Source organism: Poromitra crassiceps, assembly GCF_964638095.1.
Source record: "Poromitra crassiceps genome assembly, chromosome: 3".
NCBI classification, from domain to species: Eukaryota; Metazoa; Chordata; class Actinopteri; order Beryciformes; family Melamphaidae; genus Poromitra; species Poromitra crassiceps.
In genome coordinates this window covers 31,116,889-31,143,259 of record NC_139625.1, presented here as the reverse complement: position 1 = coordinate 31,143,259, position 26,371 = coordinate 31,116,889, and the positions used below count along the sequence as shown (strand labels likewise).

Sequence of the window (26,371 nt, the reverse complement as noted above, 5' to 3'; positions counted from 1 at the left end):
CCTGGTGAGAGGCCGCCGGGGTACAGGCTTCACACTCTGTCTGTAGCGCCTCTCCCGCTCCAGCACATGCATCTCCTGGCCGATTGTCACATTTGCCCATGTACACTGTAGGTCATTTAGAGGCACCAGTATTTCATAAACAGTTTAAAAGTTCTGTGGATGGATTTAATTGTAACGTTATGTTATAGCCTACTTCGGCTATAAGCGAAGGACAGATATGCGGTCGCTATGACGACCAGCTGTGGGCGGGGGTGGGCGGGGGCAGATGATCTGCGGTCGAAGCAGAACATCCATCGGGCCGAACCGAGTGGAGCCGACTGGTGACGAGCTGTGCAGGGCAGTAAAATGTGGTGGAAATGAGCCATAAGAGGATTAGAGAAGCGTAGCAGGGGGAACTTGGCATTGACTTATCTGACATTATATGGACACCAACTGATTCAATTTAAAGTCACTCACCGTCTTCACTATTCTAACCATAAGTTGCACAGGATTTACCCGTCTGTCTCACCACTATGTGACAGGTGTCGTGTATCGGAGGGCACTCTGTCTCATGCTTTCTGGTTCTGCCCTTCGCTGACCGAGTTCTGGGCCAAAATATTTGACTGGTACTCTAAGGCCTATAGGATAGCCCTTCAGCCGGAGGCAGAACGTGTGACAATAAAATATGGGCTTGTCCGTTACGAGAGATAACTCACCATCTTCGGCTGCTTGGACTCCTCTTCAAACTTCCCTACAGCTGTGCAGCAATCTCTGACACAGGGGACAATCGTTGCCAAGAAACTCATTCTGCAGGAATGGAAGTCCCCCTCTCCACCCTATTTTCAGCTGTGGTTGGCAGACATGATCTCTGTCATAAGGATGGAGAGACTCAGGTTCCTGAGAACCAACTCACTTAAGAGATTTTTAGTGTCTGTTTCCATGCTTCCTCCGAGACATGGGCAGTAGCCAGTCGCTTCTTTTCACCTGACAGGGGAAGCTTCACCGGTAGGACATAGCACGTGGTTGGATCATGCTATTCCAACGAGTTCCCCTCCCTCCGAACGACCAGAGGAGGCACCACTTCAGCGACCAGGATATTGCATGTTTTGGTGAGGGGTTCCTATATGAAGGAAACCCCCAGGGGGCACGGGGAGAACATGCAAACTCCACACAGAAAGGCCCTTTTGACGCCCCCATCCGGGCGGTGGGCACTCGAGGACATGTGGACGGGCACGCACTCCTTCAGTGCTCACAGCATCCCAGGCGGGAATCGAACCCAGGACCTTCTAGCTGTGAGGCGACAGCTCTACCACTGAGCCACCGTGCCCCCCTAGGCAGTTATGGGCTTAGTGAAGGGCTACAACCATGAACTCACAGAAGAGCTTGTTCCACTCTGTCGTTTCTATTTAGCTTGCATGGTTACAGAGGGCCACAGGCGAATGAGTGACGTTATCAGGAGATATTCCTTCTTTGCAATCAATCTTAGCAATAAAAGTTCAAACTGGCTTATGTCATCCATCATTTGTGTTCAATCCTTAATCGGGGGGTGGGGGGGGGGGGATTTGACACAAAACTACATTATTTCCCAACTGCAAGGCCCACAGCTGGGTTGTGAAAGGGTCACAGACAAAGAAAAACTTGTCTCACAACAACATCATGTCAAATGACAAATATGTGTCTTTATGCAAAGCGGTGAGGCCCAGTGATGTTGACAGGTGGAAGTGTGAATCTGCAGGGAGTGTTTTAGCTACATAGTGGAAGCATTGGAAGTGACAACATGAGACAATTTCAATTAAAGGTTTCTGATAAGGCAATGAATTAAAGGAGCAACCATCTCCCACTCAGATAGAATTAATTAACATTTGCTGTGGAAGCAATTATCTGGGATTGCAGAAAAAGCACATTGCTACTGGAATTTTCTAAGGTGTTAAAAAGTATTTGTATGTGCTTTATAAATTATTATATTGCTCCAGGACATAGAAGAAATATCACCAAGCCCTCTGATGTGCAGTCGCTTCAGAGAAGTAGCACCACTCCCACATCACGTTGACACATTCTAACTAATTATGATCTGAAAGGCTTTTTTAACCTTGTAAATGTGGTGTGTGTGTGTGTGTGTGTGTGTGTGTGTGTGTGTGTGTGTGTGCATGTGTGTGTGTGTGTGTGTGTGTGTGTGTGTGTGTGTGTGTGTGCGTGTGCGTGTGCGTGTGCGTGTGCGTGTGCGTGTGCACGCGCACACATGCGTGCGTGCATGTGCGTGCGTGCATGTAAGAGATGCTTACAAGTATTTTTTGCAAGTCCAAGTCAAGTCTCAAGTCTCTTATGGATGAGTGTTCTATCATCTGCTGCATGTCATCCGGTCTGCTCAAAACACTGCATATCTAACACTAAGGAATTCAAAGCATGCACTGTATTATCATCATCACTCCTTTATCTATTAGCATACAGTATCAGCATTGATTGGGTGACATTAGTAGACATTTCCTTAATCTTAATATACCATATATATATATATATATATATATATATACATAATATAATTAGGGAGAGCGGTGGGAGTATAAGTAGGGAGAAGAGGACAAGTGGCACGTCATCTCCAGAGTCTCCATCTTAGGAATCTAACGCGTAGCGTGCAAGATTCCCAGTTCTCCTAAATTGGTTCAATGCCAGATTTATTAAGTCGGAGTTATCAAGTTTACGGGTATCTCAAATATTATTTCAGGCAGCACGGGGACCCGGAAGCGGGGGAAACTCCGCATTCAAAACAATGAGCGCTACCCCCCAAGCTACCGTTCTGACTGGAAGTAACTCCAGAGTGTCCATAGCTACTTAAGGTGTAACTAACCCCCAAAACACTTTTTTTCAGCTTTTAACCAATATATATGGCTTTTGGGGTGGTGTGTGAAGAATTCTGTCCAAAATGTCCACATTTGAGACCAAACTGTTACATATTTGTAAGAGAAGAGAATGTGAGCTTGTATGGTGGAGGAAAAGCTGGGATCTGTCCATGGTCCTGATATGTCGATGAGTTATTCCACTCTCATAAAGGTTATTGCCCATAAAACTATGGTGCTGAAAAGAAAGTCCCCAACTGTTTAGAATTTCATTAACATTGTCACTTGGGGCATGATGTGATTAAAATGCCAGATCAGTGACAAATTATTAGATTTGATAAGCAAGCCTTTTCAAGCAAATCATTTGTTTGTGAATCAAATAGGCACAACAATTTTTACACCCCATTGAAACTGTGTCCCTGCCCTCAATCCCCCTGCAGCCCACCCTTAATCTAAGCTCGAGTGGGATTGTGAACAATTTAAATAATAATACATCACTTTAGAATGTTTTCAAAAAGCACAACAATTGGAATGGGGTGATGAGGGCACAACACGAGGACTTTCAAAGGCACTGCAATTTCATTTTGTGTTTGTATCTTCATATTCAACACAAACCTACACATTTCCCAACTGCAAGGCCCACAGCTGGGTTGTGAAAGGGTCACAGACATAGTAAAGGAAAATGTATGCATTGTCTGAAAAATTGGCTCACAACAACATCATGTCAAATGACAAATTTGTGTTCTTATGCAAAGCCAGGTGAGGCAGTGATGTTGACAGGTGGAAGTGTGAATCTGCGGGGAGTGTTTAGTGGAAGCATTGGAAGTGACAACACAAGGCATTTTCAATTAAAATTTTCTGATGAGGCAATGAATTAAAGTAGTGGGGGGGAGATGTGATTGCTCGCCATTGGAGATGGGGGGAAATGGCCTGTAACACCAAATTCATTACTTGGAGTAATTTAAATTAATCTGCAGGAAAATGGACATTATCCTGGTGTGTGTGTGTGTGTGTGTGTGTGTGTGTGTGTGTGTGTGTGTGTGTGTGTGTGTGTGTGTGTGTGTGTGTGTGTGTGCGTGCGTGCGTGTGTGTGTGTGTGTGTGTGTGTGTGTGTGTGTGTGTGTGCGCATGCGTGCGGCGTGTGTATGTGTGTGTGTGTGTGTGTGTGTGTGTGTGTGTGTGTGTGTGTGTGTGTGCATGCCTGTGCACATGTGAGTGGGATTCATATAGGCTGACTGCATAATTTATATCTTTCCTGACGACAAAAAAATCAATGCTAGTAATATTATTAGGCTATTCAATAGACTAATTACCCCATTCCAACCTCAGTGAATAAACTTGGGAACCTACATCACACATTGCAAGAGGTTCAAAGCTATCCCAACATGTGACCCTGTGTCAAGTAGCCTAAATGAGCAATTGAATTCCCACATGAGATGCATGTGTGGAAAGTGGCAGCATTCAACCCCAAGGCGGACGTGTGTAATCATCAATCTTCCCTCCATTCCATCTCAGAATTAGTACAAGGGTTGTCTTCAAAGCGATGCTATAATGTTATACGCTGGCACAGCTCGGGAAACACTGGTCAGACAGTGGGCACTATGACCCAGCAGATAGCCTACTCTTCAGTAAAGAAAAAAGAAAAAAAACTGTGGCGCTAATTTGATGTCATACAGTGTGTATAAAACCAAGACTTGGCTCTCCATTCAACCACAGGGGGCCCGAAGAGACGCACCTCCGAGAACTTCTGCCCTTACGCATTATCTGCCATTTTGCCATTTTGGGACAGCTACAGGATGCACCACTGCTAATCGTTTTAATACAAACCTGGACTATCTTATTCGTTATGTTACGTACCGTTGGCTTTCTTTTTCTTTGTCCTTTTTTCAAAGTTTGGATTCCTGCGAGTGAAATGGATATTACTTCGAGATCTACTGTTTTGCATCTAACAACCTATTCACAACTAATGTGATGGAAGACAACGAGAAAGAAACAAATCTATATTTTATCTTCAATAATCATGTCATTTATCTGACGAGATGGCACCAGCAAGGGGACGTTGCGCCACCATGGAGATATGAACCACTGCGCCGAGAAAAATTGCATATCTCTCATTTCAGATATCTCAAAAGGTGCACACTAAAATTATGACAGAAAGTGACTAAAAAAGTGATGGAGCGCTCCGGGCAAGTCGAGGCAACCCAAACGGTGAACGGCACAAACGGCACTTTCATCACAGTTCCGTCAACGACGGACGTGAGCGCGGAGAGGCTCGCCTATCAAATAAGCCTGGCCGCGATTCTCTCCGTTATCACGCTCGCCACCACTTTATCTAATGCATTCGTCATTGCAACGATATCCCAGTCGAAGAAACTACAAACTCCGGCCAACTTTTTGATCGCCTCGCTCGCCATCACCGACCTGCTGGTGTCTATCCTGGTGATGCCAATATGCGTCCTGTACACGGTGACTCACACCTGGACACTGGGGCAAGTCATATGCGACATCTGGCTCTCCTCAGATATAACGTGTTGCACCGCGTCTATTCTCCACCTGTGCGTCATCGCTTTGGATAGGTACTGGGCCATCACGGACGCAGTGGAGTACTCAAAAAAGCGCACGCCAGGACGCGCGGCCGGGATGGTGGTCACCGCCTGGGTCATCGCAATCTCCATCTCGCTGCCGCCTCTGTTCTGGAGGCAGGTGAAGGCGGAGGAGCTGACCAGCTGCAATGTTAACACGGACCATATTTTCTACACCATCTACTCCACCTTCGGGGCGTTCTACATCCCCACCGCGCTGCTGATCGTCCTCTACGGACGGATATACGTAGAGGCTCGCAAGATGATCCTCAAGCAGTCCCCGAACAAGGTGGGGGGGAAGAGACTCACCTCAGCGCACCTGGTCACCACCAGCGGCTCCCCGGGATCGGTGGGGTGCACGAGCTCTCCGCAGTGCGGGAGGCACGAAGTCAGCAATACCGGGTCTTCTTCAACGAGTGAAAACCAAGTGAAAGTAACGGTGTCAGACGCACTTTTGGAGAAAAAGCGCATTTCAGCAGCCAGGGAGAGAAAGGCGACAAAGACACTGGGGATAATCCTAGGCGCCTATATAATTTGCTGGTTGCCGTTTTTCATATACACGCTGGTGGTGGCGACCTGTGATATCTGTTTCTATCCTGAGTTGTTTGACTTTTTCACCTGGTTGGGCTATCTGAACTCCCTAATCAATCCGATCATATACACAATGTCCAATGACGACTTCAAGAAAGCTTTCAATAAACTTGTGCGCTTCAGATGCTGCAGGTCGGGAAGCTGTATCTTCAGTCTCCAATGAGATTTATTTATTTATTTGTCGATAGCCTACAGTATTAAGTTCTGGAAAATCTTATCGTAATTCAATTAGAATAGCCTACCATAAACAACTGGTCTGCAATCTATGTCTGGGATGTGATACGACACAAGCAACCCTTGTAATCATGCACTGAGGAAAAAAAAGAAGAAACAATTTTATCTAACTGAACAAAATCTGCCAATAGGGTGAAATGGGTATTGAAATGGGCAAATCAACACATTTCATAAATCAAGTAATTTTCAAGCTGAATGATGTGCCAAATTATTCATTTTCAGATTTTTAGACTTGTTTTCAGGAAAACAAGTTTTTAATATTGTACTGAATATGAAACACTTGTGAATATGGACATTTTATACCGTGGGGCTGTTGCACGCAAAACCCCAACTTTACACACCACACAGTTGGTTGAACTTGTTAAGATAAATAGCGCCTCGAGATGGCCTGTCTCCTTTGTTGTGGTGTAGAAAATTCAATGATGAGATACCTGTGTTCTGCATGGATTCCCATTTGGAACACATGTTGAAGTGGCACATAGGTGTAATCCCCCATGGCAACTAACCTATTATAGACCACGAGTAGCCATGTGTGTGAGATGGTATTGGAAGTTAAAAGTACATTATTAATGTATTCCCTTAGCTGTCAGGTGCTGGTTAAAGGGATAGTTCACATTTTTTAAAGTGTACCCCTATTTGCTACCAATGATAATGTTGATTGGGTTCTTTCTCAATACAATCCACACTGTTCCTCATAGTAGCTCTGGAAAGATGAGCAAAAATGAATGCAAGGTCAATGGGGTCATAGTCTTGTACTGTATGTACAAGCTGACTGAAGCTCACTGAAATTGAGCCTACTTTGTGTGCACTGCGTGGATGACATTTTAGTGAGCTTCAGTCAGCTTATACATACAGGAGCATGACCTTGCATACATTTTTGCCCAATTTTCCAGAGCTATGAGAAACAGCATGGATTGTGCAGAGAAATAACTCTACCAATCAACATCATCATTGGTACTGTAAGTAGCAAATAGGGCTAGACTTAAAAAAATGTGAACTACCCTTTTAAATTAGACTATATCAAGGTTGTTTTTTGCATTAATGTGTAAAATGGTTTATTTGTTTTCTTCTTGAAAACTCATAGGGTGCAAGGGCAACTGAAAAATCTTTGCTTCTAGCACTCAAAATCTCACATTTTAAATTTTAATTACCACGGGGTCAGTAGGCTACATCAAAGGATTCAGTGACCCAGTAGAGATTTTGCACTTGCCCTTGCATTGGGTGCAAGATATGTTCGTTGGAGAAGTGATAAGGATAAGATAGAAATACATTTGGATTGTGAGCACTGTATGAGCAGCTTCTGTATGGCTCAGGCTCACATTATCTTTTTTCCATTTCGAAAGGCACATGCAACTGAAAAGAGTCAATAAACAAACCGTCTGCTTCCTGAACCAGCCAGTAAGAAAAAAAATTGTACAATATCGGTGTGAAACAAAGAAACAGGCTGTCTTTACTGTAGGTGATATTTGCCCAACAGAGCAGCAAGCTGATGATAAATAAGTTCAATTCTGCTGAACAAACATTGCATTGTTTTACTATTTGCTGCTATATTTAAAGTGTATCTACAGTATGTCCATGTCTGAAATGCTTTGCCATCTCATGCCACACTGCATTGAATTACATAATAGATCCTGGCCTGGAGAGGTACAAAAATAAGGCTGGGGATTTGTCATCATTGATATGTGAAATATATTGTTTGGGAAGTGTTTGGAATCCATTCACATTCAGATGCTGTGCAATAAAAGCTTCCAAGTATTTGTTTGGTGCATTTGTTCTTCGAATGAGGGTTTTAATGGAAAATGTAGAATATATCAGTTCTAGTAAGATCGGTTAAGCTGATATCTGTCCTTACAGGTGTTAGTCAGTGGACGGTACACTGTACATCACTGACTGAATGTGCACCATCCTGTGGTCAAATTGTGTTTACCATGTGCGCGCAGCGCACGGTCAAGAGAAGCCGTTTTGGGGTGAGTCAGGCATTCATTCATTCATTGATTCAATCAGGAATGGATAACGGTGATGATGTCATCAGTGATGTCATCAGTGCCAAACTTGGGCTGTTGAAACGGTGAGGATGTAATCAGCGATGTCATCAGTGAAGATGTCATCAGTGATGTCATCAGTGCCAAACTTGGGCTGTTGAAAGATGTCGTTTCCTCGAATGGGCTTGAGTTGCATGAAGTCGTCTGGTTGCTACATGCACGTAGTCCTGGTTTTAAATCAGTGTTCAAATACAGCTGTAACAGCTCTCAGTATTTATTGACTCTCATTTGGTACTTAACACACATATTTTCTCCCACTGTGCTCAGTATTATCAATTATGCTGTAACTATTGTACAGTGTTACAACATGAAAAAATAAAGAGACATACCGGTTGGAGCACACAATCACTGGCCATTTAGTCAGGCCTCGCTCACAGAGTTGGCATACAGCCTCTCCTCTCTCCCCAGAGGGCTTTCTCATAATCCACTTCCCTGGCTGATTCCAACTCTGTTCAGGTGTGCTCCATCAGTAGCTAATGAATGGAGCTCTCCATGGTACTGAACTTGTGTTCTTTCGTTTTGGCCACTAATTAGACATTTCTGCCCATTTAGTCGGCCCTAATTATGTAATTATAATAATTATGTGTAAAAAATCTGTGGGGCCAGTCACTGTCTGCTCCGGACCCCTGCCGGTACCCGTGCCAAATATGTTCTGAGGCCGACGGTGTCGGAGGAAAATGAAACAGACACACACATACGTAGGTTTGTTCATTTATGTGTAAGAGTATTCCATCAAGCACATCATGATGATGGCAAAATGAAATCCAACAACTTCCCGAAGCACATGCAGAAAACTCATATCTCTCCCTCTAAACTCCTTGCTCAGAGAGTATCAGTTTTGGCTGAGATTCTCACTGAGGTGTGAACTCTACCATCTTCAGCCTCTGCCCTTTCTGGCCCGTTATGCTGCCTGCCTGTACGAGGACATGATCTACGAGGACATGATCTATGGCCTGGAGCTGTAACAGTTCAGTAAGTCAGGAGAACAACAGTGGAAGGCAGCGTCACCTGGGATATGCCCCTCTGGCCTATGGAAATAGTCGCCTCGCACCAACAACTTCTACACACACGGAAAGGACTCCTACTGTCAACACACGGAAATGACTCAAACTGTCAGACTTGTACACACACACACACGCACGCACGCACGCACACATGCACGCACGCACACACACACACACACACACACACACACACACACACACACACACACACACACACGCATGCACACAGGTGCTGAGTGGAGAATGGCTGGATTTTCGCATGGTCCGTCATGCATGAGAGATGATTGCGCCTGAGCAGGCAAACATTCAAAATAAATATATTCCAGGCTTTCCTGCGGCTACGGCAGTTATATTTCAAGACTGAAGAAAGGGTTGGCATGCATGTGCATCCCAGAATTGACTGGAATAATATGAAGGCTGTGCCCACAAATTCACAATGTTGACATGCTCTCAAATGTATTGTTTCTCTTCTTAGAGAAGGACAAAAAACCAGCACTCAAAATAAATCCTTTTGGGTTGTTTTAATACCTTCAAGCAGCAACAGCAGTGACAATGAACGTTTCGGCGTAAGCCTTCCTCAGCATTGTGAGCATTGTTCTCTTCTTAGAGAACCTGAAGGGAAAAAACGATCCACTGATAGGCCTACGTAGACAGGACACTGGACAATGGCAAGTCCTCTATGAGTCAAATGTTTTGGTAACGCTTTAGAATACAGCCCGCAAATAACCATGTAACTACGGGGTAACAAGACTGTACTTATAGTGTAACTACAGGGTAACAAGACTGTACTTATAGTGTAACTACAGGGTAACAAGACTGTACTTATAGTATAACTACAGGGTAACAAGATCTGTACTTATAGTATAACTACAGGGTAACAAGACTGTACTTATAGTATAACTACAGGGTAACAAGACTGTACTTATAGTATAACTACAGGGTAACAAGATCTGTACTTGTAGTATAACTACATGGTAACAAGACTGTACTTATAGTATAACTACATGGTAACAAGACTTTACTTATAGTATAACTACAGGGTAACAAGTCTGTACTTATAGTATAACTACAGGGTAACAAGATATGTACTTATAGTATAACTACAGGGTAACAAGACTGTACTTATAGTATAACTACAGGGTAACAAGACTGTACTTATAGTATAACTACAGGGTAACAAGACTGTACTTATAGTATAACTACAGGGTAACAAGATATGTACTTATAATATAACTACAGGGTAACAAGACTGTACTTATAGTATAACTACAGGGTAACAAGACTGTACTTATAGTATAACTACAGGGTAACAAGACTGTACTTATAGTATAACTACAGGGTAACAAGACTGTACTTATAGTATAACTACAGGGTAACAAGACTGTACTTATAGTATAACTACAGGGTAACAAGACTGTACTTATAGTATTATTACAGGGTAACACGACTGTACTTATAGTATAACTACAGGGTAACAAGATCTGTCCTTATAGTATAACTAGAGGGTAACAAGACTGTACTTATAGTTTAACTACAGGGTAACAAGACTGTACTTATAGTATAACTACAGGATAACAAGATCTGTACTTATAGTATAACTACAGGGTAACAAGACTGTACTTATAGTATAACTACAGGGTAACAAGACTGTACTTATAGTATAACTACAGGGTAACAAGACTGTACTTATAGTGTAACTACAGGGTAACAAGACTGTACTTATAGTGTAACTACAGTGTAACAAGACTGTACTTATAGTATAACTACAGGGTAACAAGACTGTACTTATAGTGTAACTACAGGGCAACAAGATCTGTACTCATATGGTAATTACAGAGTACCACACCTGTACTTATAATGTAACTACAGGGGTGCGGGCTGTATTCTGAAGCTGTGTCAATTCGCCCACACTTACATATTGGTGCTTAAATTAATTTCTAATGGTTTATCTGAATCTGAACTGGTTCATCCTCCAATTCTCTCCCTCTGCCCTCTCTCGTTCCCCCCCCCCCCCTCTCTCTCTCCCCCTCTCTCGCTCTCCCCATCTCTCTTTTCTCTCTCGCCCTCCCTTTCTCTCTCTCTCACTCTGTCCCTCTGCTTGCCCACGGCACTCAGCAAGAAAGAAGCTGCTGTCACAGACGTGACACTGTGGCTTTTAAGGGGAGTGGACATGATCTCACACTTGTGACACTTTTGGGGACAACGGATGGAAATTAGCCTTGTGCTAAATCCGGCAATTTTTACACTTTTACTATGTTCCAGGTTTTACTATCTGTTCTGTGGTTTCTGTGTTCTTTAATTTTGCACTGTCCCGTCCAAATAAACAAATAAATAAAATATGTGAATACTGTTTTGGGCATAAATACGCCTATATGGAGGTTTGCACGAGATGACTCCAAGTGCAGCGGGCCGACGCCCACAATTAGGGCTTTGCACGGCGCTATTCCAGCGCAAAACGAGCGCTAATGCAAAATTACCGCCTTTGCGACGATAGAGCCCTAAGTCGCCCTTGAAAGGTAGATGTTTAATGGCACTTCAGGGTTAAATACAGATCAAATTGTGATAATTATGTCAATACAAATAGAAAACTTATTCTCAAAAGCAGGAACAGGGCTTCTGAACAAGAAGCTCCATGGTACACCATGTAAGTACATGGTGTACATGCACAGAGGCACAGAGGCACATAGGCGACTGTGTCACACAGACAGAGGCACATAGGCTAGTAGTGTAAGTGTCACACAGACCTTTTGAATGTGAGGAGAGGAGGCTATAGAGCAGCAGGGTTTTCCATAATGGAGATTCATCTTTTATGCAGGAAGACTGTTGTTGTTTGACAAACATGGTTTATATTTCTGTGTAACCAAAGAAATGACATGGCCTATTTAACAAACAGTGCCTCCAACTGCAGAGTAGTCTCCCATTATTGACACTGGATGATTAAAAAATGCATGCAAACATATTAATCACACATCCAACTTCACCCTACAAGCGCAGTGTTCTGCATTACTGGTTTGCAATATACTGTTGTGGAGTGAAGGACAGGCATCGCTGTTGTATGTATCTAGTGAGCCTGAACACAAGGATAATGAACCTATAAAATATGCTTTCACTGAATGTAGCTTTGCCTAACAGCTTTATTGTTTCACAGGGGGTACGGTGGTGCAGTGGTAAGCGTTGTCGCCTCACAGCTGGAAGGTCCTGGGTTCGATTCCCACCTGGGACGCTGTGAACGCTGAAGGAATGCATGCCCGTCCGCATGTCCTCGAGTGCCCACCGCCCGGGTGGGGTCGTCAAAAGGGCCTTTCTGTGTGGAGTTTGCATGTTCTCCCCGTGCCTCCCGGGGGTTTCCTTCATATAGGAACCCGCTTCACCAAAACATGCAATATCCTGGTTGCTAATGTGGTTCCTCCTCTGGTCGTTAAGGGCGCCTGTTCAGAGGGAGGGGAACTGGTTGGAATAGCGTGAACCTCCCACGTGCTATGTCCTACCGGTGAAGCTTCCCCTGTCAGGTGAAAAGAAGCGGCTGGCTAACTGCCCATGTCTCGGAGGAAGCATGGAGCCAGTTTCGGCTCTCCCCAGATCGGCAGAGGGTGGAGTAGCAACCAGGATAAATAAATTAAATTAGCACTAATGGGGGATAAAAATGGGATAAAAAAATCGGGGGTGGGGAAGAAGCTTTATTGTTTCACACTTTCTGATCGGAGAAGGTTCGAAGCATTCATGGATTCAAAATGAAGGCTGTTGTTGATAAATTACCTAACTGCAGTGATAACAACTGAACTTGACAGAAAGGGAAACGAAATGAAAGTACCGGTAGGCTAATCTATTAAACAACATTGGCATGTAGGAGGAATCTGGGTGAATGGCAATTAGAGATGGGTAATGATATTATACCCAGACCACAATAGATAACAATCAGTACATTTTGCCAGAAATCCTGTATGTAAATGGGTCATGTCATAAGATGTGTGTTTTTCATCATTTGAAAAAGCTGCTGGCAGCCTCTCTTACAAATTGAGAGTTGGCATGAAAGTAAAGGGCATTGAGGGTGATGATTAAACATTGATCTTTTGTGATACATTACTTGCAAAAGTAGCGACATTTTGCAGATTATCTGTGTTTTGAATTGTCGCCTGATGGATGTCAGGTGTCAGTTCTTATACTGCAGTGCTTCAGAGTGAAACCCATTCATTTGCATTGTATTGCATTGTATTGTATTGTGTGTGTGTGTGTGTGTGTGTGTGTGTGTGTGTGTGTGTGTGTGTGTGTGTGTGTGTGTGTGTGTGTGTGTGTGTGTGTGTGTGTGTGTGTGTGTGTGTGTGTGTGTTTACTCCCTGGTAAACACATCCAGTGACAGATCACCAGCATGGGGAGATTATTTTACCCTATTATCATGATTTTCTACCCCTGGTTGGGAATCATTGATAGATAACTGAGGCAGCTGTAGGTATGGTTGGTTGAGGATGTGTGCATAATGAATGAATATTTGGCCTTTACTATTTACCTTTGTGTCAGTGGCAATGGGTATTCAATTACCAAGAGAAAGAGATGGATGTAGTCTGTATACCAGCAAATTGCTGGTATTGTGTAAAAATCTTGTAATGTCAGTCATGGTTTTAATTTGTCATGGTAAGAATTTATTGCATTTATATAGTGCTTCTCAAGGCACCTGCATTTTTTGATGTATATTGGGGTGTATGTGTAGGGGGGGGGTGATGGGCGACTCAAACCCGTCCACCATGTTTTCATGTTCGAATGACTTTAACTTGAATGATCATCTCTGTCATCTATCCTCTTGGGTTGAGAAAATCCTATGGCAGCTTGGGCTTAGGAAAATCATTTCAATCGGATCAACTCAAAAATGTACATTAGTGGAGTGAAAACAAGGTGGGTTTTCTTAGTTCCTGAAAAGTTGACCGTTTTGAGATATTTGAGGCAAATGAGAGAATTTAATTATTTGCCACATTTGAGAAAGACATAACATCTTACAGTTTCACAGTATACATTCTGACTCAATGGTACAAGGGCCACACGACCATAGAAACAGTACAGGAAGGAGACAGTGCAGGAAAGGTGCTGAATAGTGAATATACACAGCAGAGTAGCTACGTAACACAACACTCAATATACATGTACAGTATACACACTGTTACAACCTGGCACAAGGAAGTAACAAAAGGAGGGAGTCACACCAAGGTAAAAGTTATAACGATAGTTTACTAAAACTAAGGACTAAGCACAAACTACTACAAACTAAAAGCAACAGAACAAAAAATGGGAGCACACCGGGCGCAGGTGAACCCAATTGATGATGATCCCTCCTGCAGGCTACAGGAGAGACAAGGCAGGAACAGAGTGGGAGGGTCACCCAGGGGGTCACCCGGGGTATCCAAAGTATCCAAAATTAAATATTTCAATGGGAAGTCTCGAACCCGCCTGCCCCTCGCCAGCTGTTTGCCGCACCCTCGGCGGAACCTCGGATCCTAGCATTTTTTAGAAGACCAGAAGAACAGCACAGGAGACAAAACAGGAATCCAGAGACGAAAACATTATCAGGCTTTAAGGCTGGGACAACACAGACGCCACCATATTGTCCACCATTTTGGTCAACGAGTGGTGCAACCAGAACCAGACAACGCCTCTCATCCATTCCATGACACTCTGGCCAGGCAGAGGAGCATGTTCAGCAACAGGCTCACTCTGCCCCAGTGCACCACAGAGCGGCACAGGAGGTCCTTCCTTCCTGCCCACAGCCGTCAGACTCTAGAATGCCTTTCCTGGGGTAACCTCCCCTACATGGACTGGGTCACTTATTAGTATTATTTAATTTACTTGTGTATATTGGTGTGTGTATAACTATGTTCATTACTGTATATAATTGTGTAATATGTAAATCTGTTACATAAATATGTGTATTTATTACATATGTAAATTTGCTACATAAATATTTGTCAGATACATTGTACCTTGTCCGTCCCCATATGTTACAACCCTGCTCAAGGAAGTAACAAAAGAGGGAGTCATACGCCAAAGTGCCAAATGCATCGGTGAGGAGGAAGAGAGACTGAATGGTTTGAATGTCTTATTTATTTTATTTTATTTTATTTTATTTTGCATTTATTTATACAGGGAAATCTCTTGAGAGCAAGCTCTCATTTTCAAGAGTGCCCTGATTACACAGAACACATACAAGAAGTTTCAGTTGTAGACAGACAAGATGGAGCAGCAATAAGAATAAAGACAAAAAGAAAATAGTAAAACACATTTTAAATAAAACAAGAGCATTTCTCCTGTAGAGTACCCTTTAAGAGTTGTTTAAATGACTCAAGAGAGACCAGATGATCCAGTTTCAGATTGTTCTGGAGCATATTCCATTTACTGGGGGCATAGAAAGAAAATGCAGTTTTTCCTTGTTCAGTCCTTACATGTGGAACAAACAGACGGATGTGGGACTGTGAACCTGTCTCGTAATTTATGTTATTGAGAGAAATGAGTGAAGATAGATATGATGGGAGCTCCCCGAGAAGTGCTTTATAAATGAAAGTCAGACAGTGTAGTTCTCTGCGTGTTGTCAGGGAGGGCCAGCCTACCTTTTCATACAATGTACAGTGATGCGTGAGAAAACCATCACCTGTTACAAAACGTAAGGCATTGTGATAAACGGCATCAAGTAGCTTCAGGATGGAAGATGAAGCATGCATATAAACAATGTTACCATAATCGAGAACAGACAGTATCAAAGATTGAACAATAGCTTTCCTCGAATGAAATGAAAAACAAGCTTTATTCCTGTATAGGAACCCGATAATTCTTCTCAATTTCTTTGTGAGGTGGTCAATGTGTGATTGAAAGGAGAGTTTGGTGTCCAGCCAGATACCAAGATATTTATAGGACATTACCGATTCAATATTTTCTCCTTGAAAAGTGCAAATGCTAAAATTGTTGGTGACACTAAGTGTTCTAGAAAACAGCATCCATTTGGTTTTCTTCGGATTCAGGACTAATTTGAGCTCAGTCAGGGACTGTTGGAAGGAGTTGAAAGCTGTCTGAAGACCCCCAACTGCCTGAGCCGGAGTGGAGCCAAAGCAGTATAGGACCGTGTCGTCGGCATAATAATGGACTTTGTTAAGCCCGGAGGGAAAGAAAATGTTATTAATATAAATAGTAAATAATACTGGACCAAAAATGGATCCTTGTGGCACACCCTTGTCAATACACAGGGAGCTAGATTTGATGTCGCTGGCTACAACGGCCTGTTTTCTTCCGGCCAGGTAGTTGGTAAACCACCTGATGGAAGGCCCGTCCAGGCCGCTGTGGGACAATTTAGCTAACAGAATGTCATGATCTACCGTGTCGAAGGCTTTCCATAGATCAATGAACAAAGTCGCACAGTGTTGGCGGGTATCGAGGCCGTTTAAAATGTCATTAACAACTAGGGATGTGGCTGTGACAGTACTGTGTCCGGGTCTGAATCCTGATTGATTAGATTGAAGTATGTTATAAGAATCCAAGAAAGCACGTAATTGATGGTTGGCCAGACTTGAACGGAAATTGTTCAAGTCTGTTTGGTCGCCACTTTTGAAAAGAGGCAGGACTTGGGCTGTTTTCCATACGGAAGGAATCTCACCTGAGATGAAAGTCAAATTGAATATGTGTGCAATCGGAGCTGCAATTAGATTGGCGCTAAGGCGCAAGAAGAATGGGGAAATTCCATCCTCCCCCTTGGATTTTTTAACATTTAATTTTAAAAGAGATGGCCAATGAGTACAGTGGGCCAGGTGCACCCAATCAGCCTGAACAACAGGCTACAGGAGAGATACGACACACAGCAGCAGAGTGGGAGGGTTGTCACAACACATAACATCTCCATTCGGCTCCAGTGGACTTTGTTTTGTAAGTGAATGATAAATGTGGGATTCGTGCATGGCGATAGGAAAGGGGAAGAATAGATGATACCTGATGGGAAACACTAAAATGATCTATCACTGCACCCTTGATTATACTAATCGTATGAGTAGGCTACCTGTCAAAGTACTCAAAGTTTAATATATTGTTCCAACAAAATGTTTAGAAGATGCGTAGAATATTGTCTGATTTTATATTAACTTTTCTCAAAATTCAACACAATAAAGTCCTCAGATTAGCACACTCTACTATGGACATCACCTATATTGAGGATGATTTGTAACCATTTATCTACATAACTGGAAGTGTGACTGCAAATCTACCTCTACTGGTGCTGCACATTTGATACATTTTGTATTTTTCCATTACTTACGACTCCGAGACACAAGTTCACTTTTATAATACCCTAAAGAGGCAAGGCTATTCTGTAATAAGGACTTAGATATGCGATTCATAAGGGGCTGGATACCAGGCTAGACTTACTAGGAGTATATGAACTTCAGATCTCCCGGCTGAGGAAACACAATAAACTTGGCAGAAGACAGAGTGCAGAGACAACTACAACCGAGAGCAAATTGAATTAGGTCTACAACACATGGGGTCATGATATTTCGCCATCTTGCTCTCCTCTCTCTCAAACATGTTTGCGTGGTGACACACAGACTTGTTATATGGGTGTGAGAGGAGTTTTCTAAGTTATTATCACTGGTGCGATCATCTGGAATTCTCAGAAATAATCATGGGGTGGAACCGGCCATTTGTCAGTGAAGTTACGACGGTTTCACTTATTAAAAGTTGCCGTTCCACCAGATATTGACATCAAGCTCTGAGGCTTTCACAGACCTGACCCAAAGCTGCATTGATTGTTGAAACCGGGCCCGGTCGGAACAAAACAATAGTTCAATCAGGAGACTTAGTAGGTAGTTAGTCTTTGGAGCTTGACACCACAGGGGATATCGAGATCGAGCTGGGTCAGCTCGGAACAGCACAGCCATTTATACCCCCCTGTGGAGTCTAGATACTGGTGGTGGTGATGGTGAAACCTCTCCTGATGACTGATTGATCAAGGAGACTTGGCAGCAGGGGCGTTTCTACGGGTGGGCCTGGGTAGGCACAGGCCCACCCCCTTCTTGCCCTGGCCCACCCAAAAAAAAAAAAAAAATATATATATATATATATATATATATATTTTTTTTTTTATTGGTTGTTTTCTAGAGGCAAACTTGCTGCTGCCTTGCTAGCTAATGGTTTTGTAGCTTAAAAACGCAGGGCACATCATCTCCAGAGTCAAATGCATGACGACTTCATGACATCTAGGAATTTTGCATGCACCGCGCGCAAAATTTCATCATGCAATTGCCCCACCAATTTGATCCAGGCCCACCCATAATTGAATTTCTGTCTACGCCCCTGCTTGGCAGAGACGGGGAGGTGGTGGGTGTGCGCCAGCAGGGTTAGAGAGAGACTGAAGAGACACAAAAAGCATATTTATGTACACAGCAGCCATGTGATAGGCTGCCTATGGGAAGTGCCACAATGTGATAGGCTAGCAGTGCAGGTGAGCAAAGGTGTATGAGGTGATGTGCCGCTATGCTATTGGCTTATGGGAAACTAGGAGGCAACCACTGTTTATTCAATTATCACCAGGAAGCTGACAGGTTAACTCATTCATGGCCAGTTTAGGACTGCCAATATTTAGCACAGGCCAAAGATTTTCATAATTGTTGGTCATCTTTCAAGACCCACAGTAAATTATCTATTAGCACCAAAGTGATTTGCAATACCTCAAAATGAAGATGTACGTCTCTGGGTTCACCAGGGAAAAAAGTGAGCTTTTAGCATGTTCTGTACTCTACTTATAGCCATTTATATACACCCTGTTTTCACCCAAAAGGTCTCCCTGAGAAAATAAACAGGATAAAAGGCAATTTTTGTAAAAGGGCACAATCTCAGGCAGAACTCACTCTCAATTCTTTTATTTTGAACTGTATTGACATCAGACATGTAAATATTATTCGTTAGGACACAAATGACAAAAAATATATATATATATATATATATATATATATATACACATGAAGTGCTTTTTTTTTACATTCAACAATACAGTTTACTCGGTGTGAGTGAGTGTGCAGACAGACACACAGACAGACAGACAGACAGACAGACAGACAGACAGACAGACAGACAGACACACCGACAGACAGACAGACAGACAGACAGACAGACAGACACACACACACACACACACACACGATCCCCCTTTTAGATTTCTAACCCCACATAGGATAAGCAATAACCACGCCCTGTGGCGCTGGGATTGGCCAGGAGCAACACTGGAGGGCACGCAGCCCAGCGATTTCATGAACCAACTGAATAGCTCTTGAGAACAGACAGCGGGCTGCTGTGACTGCCTTCTGCCCGCTGCTGCCTAGCTGTGTTTATTTTGTTTTGTTCTGGTCCGCCCGTCCTCGTCCATGTCTCCCTCTCCTATCCTCCCTGCTATTTGATCGTTCCCGTTTTCCCCTTGGCTATTCAACACGTCCTCACCGCCCTTGCAAACTGATCGATCATTTCCTCATTCCTCTGACGATCAAACACATCTCTTGATTACTTTCTCCCGTTTTCTCCCGGCTGGCACAGAGGAAGGCGACTCCAGCTCGTGCAGCGCGCCGAGCGGCGTTTCAATGATTGATTGATTGATTATTTTATTTGGTCTCCCTTAGGAGAAACTTGTTGTGGACGACAAGCTCAAGCTGCAGCATACAGATAACAGTAGCAGTGATACATACAGGAACACCAGCCCATCACCATGGGCATCAACACATCTACTATAACATAAGATTCATCATGACATGACATGGCGTTTCTCCTGTCTGCACAAGGAAGCGTTACCCGTTTTCTGCTTTTCCTCTTGCTCAATTTCAAAACAACAGCTGCGGTATGTGTTTGTTCACGTGTTGTCTTAGATGCTAGGGACCTGATACTATGTCAGAGGCTGGGGAAGTGTTTGAACTACGCCCTGCAGTAATAAAAACAAAAACACGTCAAACACGTCATTGGCGGGGAGGGCTATTTCTGATAACACGTCAAAGACGTCTTTGGCGGTGAATGAGTTAATAGGTGAGCAAGCAGGAGTAGTGCAGTGACTGGGGAATCGATGAGGATCAAGATCATCCTGTCTGAACCTTCGTTAAACTCCATAACTGAGAGTCTGACTGTCTGGTTTATCAATTGCTGTTGTTTCCTTAAGGTGAATACTTAATTGCTAGTGGGCCTTATGTCACTTTATGTCACTTATGTTGCAAAGAGGGTCAGGCAAGCTCACCCCCCCCCCCCCCACACACACACACGGACACTTAACACTCCTTGTTTGAATGCCATATGCTATGCTTAAGGAATACGATCAGCTACAGGTGATTTCTTTGGTGTAAAACATTACACAGGTTTGGTGACACCTGCCAAATATATAAACTCTTGCAATAATACATAACTGGTGGAAATAATCACTTATATAGCATTTTGTCTCACCAAGAGCCTTGAAGAATATAAATGAGGGTTTTTCCCTCACCTCGGGGATAATTTACATATTGTCTATTAACCTTTTGATATCAACCGTGAGGAGGTGCATTCAGTTGGAAACTTGAGTAGCATGTTTGTAATTCTCCAATTTTTATAAGCGATCAACACAAAATGTCACTGAAGCCATTAGAAATGTAAAATTTGTCTGACAAAACTGAATTCTGCCCTTTTCCACATAAACCCTCCGCATCTTGTCACTCTCGATAGTCATAAGGATTTTTTAAGCAGTGCAACCGCTTAAATACGTGTGTCCATCCGTCCGTCTGTAGCATGAGATGTCCATTTCTAGCATGAGACAAGGGGGTTAGGGAAGAGGGGCCATAGCTAGGGATAAGAAGGTTGTAGAGAGTCGGGATTCGAGAGGTGGGTAGGGGGGATGGCTAGGGGGATGCGGGTGGTGGGAGCAGGGCAAGGAAGGGCTGGGGCTAGGGAAAAGGGCTTACTGTAGCTATGGATTGGAAGGTCATAGAGGTCACCGTTTTTGTACAGGTAAACACCAACACCAAACATCAGAAATAATGTGATTATTATTTATTAATATGATTTTCTCAGATAACTGCTCCACACCTGGGTGTGATTTTCTTCCATAGTTTCCTGCTCATGTCAAACAATTTGACACCGTCTCTATGCTAGATGGTGGCGTTGGCTCATGGCTAGAACATCTAATAGGGGGTGCACTTTGAAACTCACGGATCCAGTGGTCATTTAGCAAAGGTGGATTGAAGTAGTGGATGAAATCCAAGCAGAGTGTGAAAAAACAGAAATGAAATAATACTTGGATAACATGCTGCACCCAACATAATCAATTAACGTGCATTGAACTTATATTTGATATTAACAACAACAGTGTTACAGTTTAAGGATTTTGGACCCAAGAGCAGACACAGAGACAGCTTCCAAGTTTAACAGAGTTTACTGAAAAATAGATGGCTGAGTGAGCGGCAGGCAGGCAGGCAGTGGCAGAGTTACAGCAGGTGAAGACGGAGACAAACCCGGGACTCTGCTCACAGCTGACAGCAGGGAGAGGAACCATATGACCTGAGCACAGGAGGATAGGCAGGCATCAAAAACAGTCCACAGGAAAACACGAGGAACTTCGAGATATTCAAAAGAGATTAAAGCTCAGAGCATGGAATAGCTACCACGTAGCGTAGGTGACTGAACAATCTGACGACGAGTGGTGGAAGAGCCGGGGTATTTAAGCAGGAGTCTGTTGATTAGATGATTGCTGCCAGCCGTGCTGCAGAGCCCAGGTGCAGAAACTCCACCCACTGTACAGAAACACTCAGGGGAGGGGAAACACATAGGGAGAGAGACAAACAAGACACACACCCTGCTGCCTCCTGACAAACAGTTCAATCAGGAGACTTGATGAATGAACAATGATTTTATTATAATGATGATGAATGATTCATTACAGAATATTAGAATGAGAAAAGGTAGTTAGTCTTTGGAGCTTGACACCACAGGGAGATATTGAGATCGAGCTGGGTCAGCTCGGAACAGCACAGCCATTTATACCCCCCTGTGGAGTCTAGATACGGGTGGTGGTGATGGTGAAACCTCTCCTGATGAGTGATGGATCAAGGAGACTTGGCGGAGGTGGTGCGTGTGCGCCAGCCAGCAGGGTTAGAGAGAGACTGAAGAGACACAAAAAAGCATATTTATGCACACATCAGCCATGTGCTGCGTATGGGGAGTGCCACAATGTGATAGGCTAGCAGTGCAGGTGAGCAAAGGTGTATGAGGTGATGTGCCGCTATGCTATTGGCTTAAGAGGAAATAGGAGGCAACCACTGATTATTCAATTATCACCAGGAAGCTGACAGGTTAATAGGTGAGCAAGCAGGAGTAGTGCAGTGACTGGGGAACCGATGAGCATCAAGATCATCCTGTCTGAACCTTCGTTAAACTCCATTTAACATAATCAAGGTAAAACAGTACCGTTAGGGATTCCGGAAAGCTATGACCCCCTACCCAAAAATCACAATCATGTACCAATATATTTCATCCTGTAATGTTTTCACTGAAGTATCTCATGAATTAACATTCCTACATCTGCTTTTTTTTTTATAATATCATTTTATAATATCATTTAAATGAAAGTGTAAGTAATTTTCTTCTAGTCCCTGAAAATGGATGATTGCGCAGCGCATCCATTTTTCAGATTAAAAATATGCATCCAATTCCAGACACTTACTTTTGTCTCTGTAGTTATATTTATATACTCAATATTAACGATTAACCCTCCTTGTACCTTTACAATGTTATAAATAAAGGCTATGTACTCAAAGCTCTATTTTTTCCATTTATCAGCCAATATCGATTATCTTTAGACAAAGACGTGACTGTTGCCCAGGCTTCCCGCTTATTGTTCGTGACTAAGTTAATAACTTACTGTTTTATATGCTTAAATGTGCATAGATATTTATGAAATGTGATACGTTAGTTAGCGAAATATGTATGAATTTATCTTTACACTGGAAATAACACGAGTGATGGATAATGTTTACAATTGGATACAATTCCGTTACTTTTGTGTTTAACGCACTTGGAAACCTTCATTAAAGTTGTGCTTGCACCTGTGTTTACCCTGCCTTTTGGACACAAAATAGCCACTGTGAAAAAGGCATGGGCCTAAACTGACTGGGTTTTAAAGGCAGTGGTGAAGGTTACAAATTCAGTTGGACTTGATCAACAACATTGCCAATTGGACAACCCATGGCCACTATAATGTTTTTTTTGTGACTGTTTTGAATTATTTGAAAAAACACACACACACACACACATACAAGCACGCACGCACGCACGCACGCACCTCCCCCCCCCCCCCACACACACACAGCCCACCAGCCCACCATCACCACCACCACCACCACCACCACCAAGTATTTGCAATTTAATTTAGTTAGAATGAAAACATGATATCAGTGCAGAGTCAGTGTGTGGTTGAAATGCATTTGATCCATCCTCTTAGAGCCGTTTATCCATTCTAACCGAGGGAGCAGAGCAACCTGGATGTCCTTTTCCCCAGCAATCTCCTCCAGCTCTTCCAGGCGGCCCCAGGCCAGCTGCCTGGGACATATAATCCCTCCAGCGTGTCTTGGGTCAGTCCCAAAGAATCACATTTTCTAAAGCAGTGCTTCTGCGCTGGCACCTCTAAAGCAGTGTGGTTCTCAAACTTTTTCAGGTCAAGGACTCCTAAACTGACACAAATTAAACCACGGACCCCAATTTGATAAGACATTGTCCCAGGGTCCCCCATCATATTCAACTTTTGCTTTTCGATGTTTTATTACAGAAAGTGTATGAAACCCTTGACCAAAACAGTCATACATTCTGTCATTGTGTTACTTAGATGGTATTATAGTGAAAATAAATTGTGAAAATAAATTATGAACCTTTTTGCCGGGGACCCCGTGCACCCCTTCAAAGACCGGACCACACTTTGAGAACCACTGCAAAGGAACAAACAGACACATGCGATTAATCTGCTGAATTCCACCTGCCACGATAGAGATCTCTGAATACATGAGTACATTTACATTTCATCACAATGCCGTGTGTTTATTTACGCTCCTGTAATGCGCGCTGCTCTCGTCAGCTGTATTGGGGACGTCCGCAGAGGGCGTGTGTCGTGTTCCACAGGCCATTTACATGTAACAGTGATCTTATAACTTCTCTGAAGGAGGAAGCCAATATTCAATCATATCTACATATAATGCAGGCCACTCAATCATTATTTCTGAAAGATTTCCCCGGCGTATAAAATTACTTTGTCACTGCGTGTTCAAAACTGCCCTCCCCTTCAATATTAGTGTTGGAGTATTATATATATATTTTCTTTTTGATTGATTGATTTTTATTAAATGTGTCATGCACTTGACAGTGCCCAGCCCTCATGGGCTTACAAGACACACAAATTATACATTATACAGTACAACATACGCCAACGCCACAGTAATAAAACTAAATCACAGCATAACAACATACACCACATCAGCAAAACAAAATCATTACATCATTTTCTGAACAGAACATTTTGCCTTAGCTCCCATGCCTGGGAAATAAAGTTTCCAATAAAGAAAGTGCCTTTCTTAAAACACAACTCAAGTTTTTCATAATCGTCCATCTCAAAAAAATCATCATAAATAGAGGACATTTTACTGAACAGTATCTCCCTTACCTCATCATAGACAGTAGGCTACAATAGAATAGAAAATGAATCTCATTTTCAATTTATTATTATTATTATTATTTATTATATATACAGAGTATTTCCCTCTGCTTTGTCTATCAGCATGAGCTTCACCCTGGGTCTTTTGAGGTTTGAGAAGCTCAATCTATCTTCCCTGTTGTTTTGATAGGCTTGTTAGGCAGGGGAATTGTCTGGAGTGCACTTTCACCCTTCTCGCCTTATACGATCACTTCTTGATGAAAGTTTGATGTGAGTTGGCAGGCTACAGTATGAGTGCATTGATTGTGTTGATGGAGACAATCCTTTTCTGCTGACTATTTGCTAGATGCTCTTGAGGGAGTGAAAAGCATATTCTGCAGATTTCTTTGTGGAGGACTAATGAGTTTGTTAAAAGTATGAATGAATTTGTTGAAAGTGCAAATTAGTTTGTTGTTAAACCAACTAACAAAATTGAACCACACTAGGGAACACTGTGGGCCCTATCTTGGTACAGGCGATATCCCCTATTTGCGCGTGCGTGCGTGCGTGCGTGCGTGCGTGCGTGTGTGTGTGTGAGTGTGTGTGTGTGTGTGTGTGTGCTATACTCAACCTTGTGCGGTAAAGCAACCCCATGCACATCACAGTTTCAGGTCGTTTTGCTCCCTGCATGACAGAATACATTACGCTAATCATTTTTTTGACTACTTCTATTCAGAGTCATTTTCAGCTACTTACCATTTTCATACCTGAAGTTTGTCTGAACAGATGTTAAGAGTGAATTGCTATCTGGTTGAGGGTGTGTGTTTTTTATATGAGTTGATGGCACATAAAAAAACACTTCACTCTGCAAATAGCACTGATAGACACACTTTGTTAAAATGCATAGAACACTCAAGATGATCGATCTCCATCATAACATGCAGAATTGCGGTTATTTGTAATGTGCAAGCACTGATGTGTACATCATCATTCACCAGAAGGCAATGGAATCTATAGCCTACATAGTGAGAAGGAAACTCAAATATTGGAATATGTTGCACCTGGCACCTGATGAAATACATGTATCATAAAAAAAAAATAGTAGTTTACAATTTTATTTCACCAACTCTAAATAATCCATTGTGCTCAGTTCTTCTATGCTAGCGATAAGTGATTTCCACATTTTCCTAAAATATGCACAGAGGCATTGCATGGTGTGGCTTGGGAAATAAGAGGTTTATTTCTCAATGAGTTATTTGTATATCTGCTGAGGCTGAACATACGTTCCTCCTCACTGACTTCAAACAGCCTCCTGCCAGGACAGATTAGACATACTTCTCTGTTGGTGCCTTAGCACACTGTGACACTGTGGCACGCCATCATGCATGGAACACACTATTATCCACTAAAACATGTTTATGAGCTTGCTGTCAACTAAATGATATGGCTGACCTATGATGAA

The 26,371-nt window shown here is 42.8% G+C and overlaps 1 protein-coding gene across 1 annotated transcript; it reads left to right on the top strand.

Moving 5' to 3' along the window:
* Positions 1-4,985: 4,985 nt before the first annotated feature.
* On the top strand, positions 4,986-9,227 carry htr1b (5-hydroxytryptamine (serotonin) receptor 1B; the record flags this gene model as incomplete). The annotated part of the gene is made up of 2 exons (XM_083632992.1): positions 4,986-6,118; positions 9,089-9,227. 2 exons carry the CDS (start codon positions 4,986-4,988, stop codon positions 9,225-9,227), a joined length of 1,272 nt encoding a protein of 423 aa, XP_083489118.1.
* Positions 9,228-26,371: the final 17,144 nt, after the last annotated feature.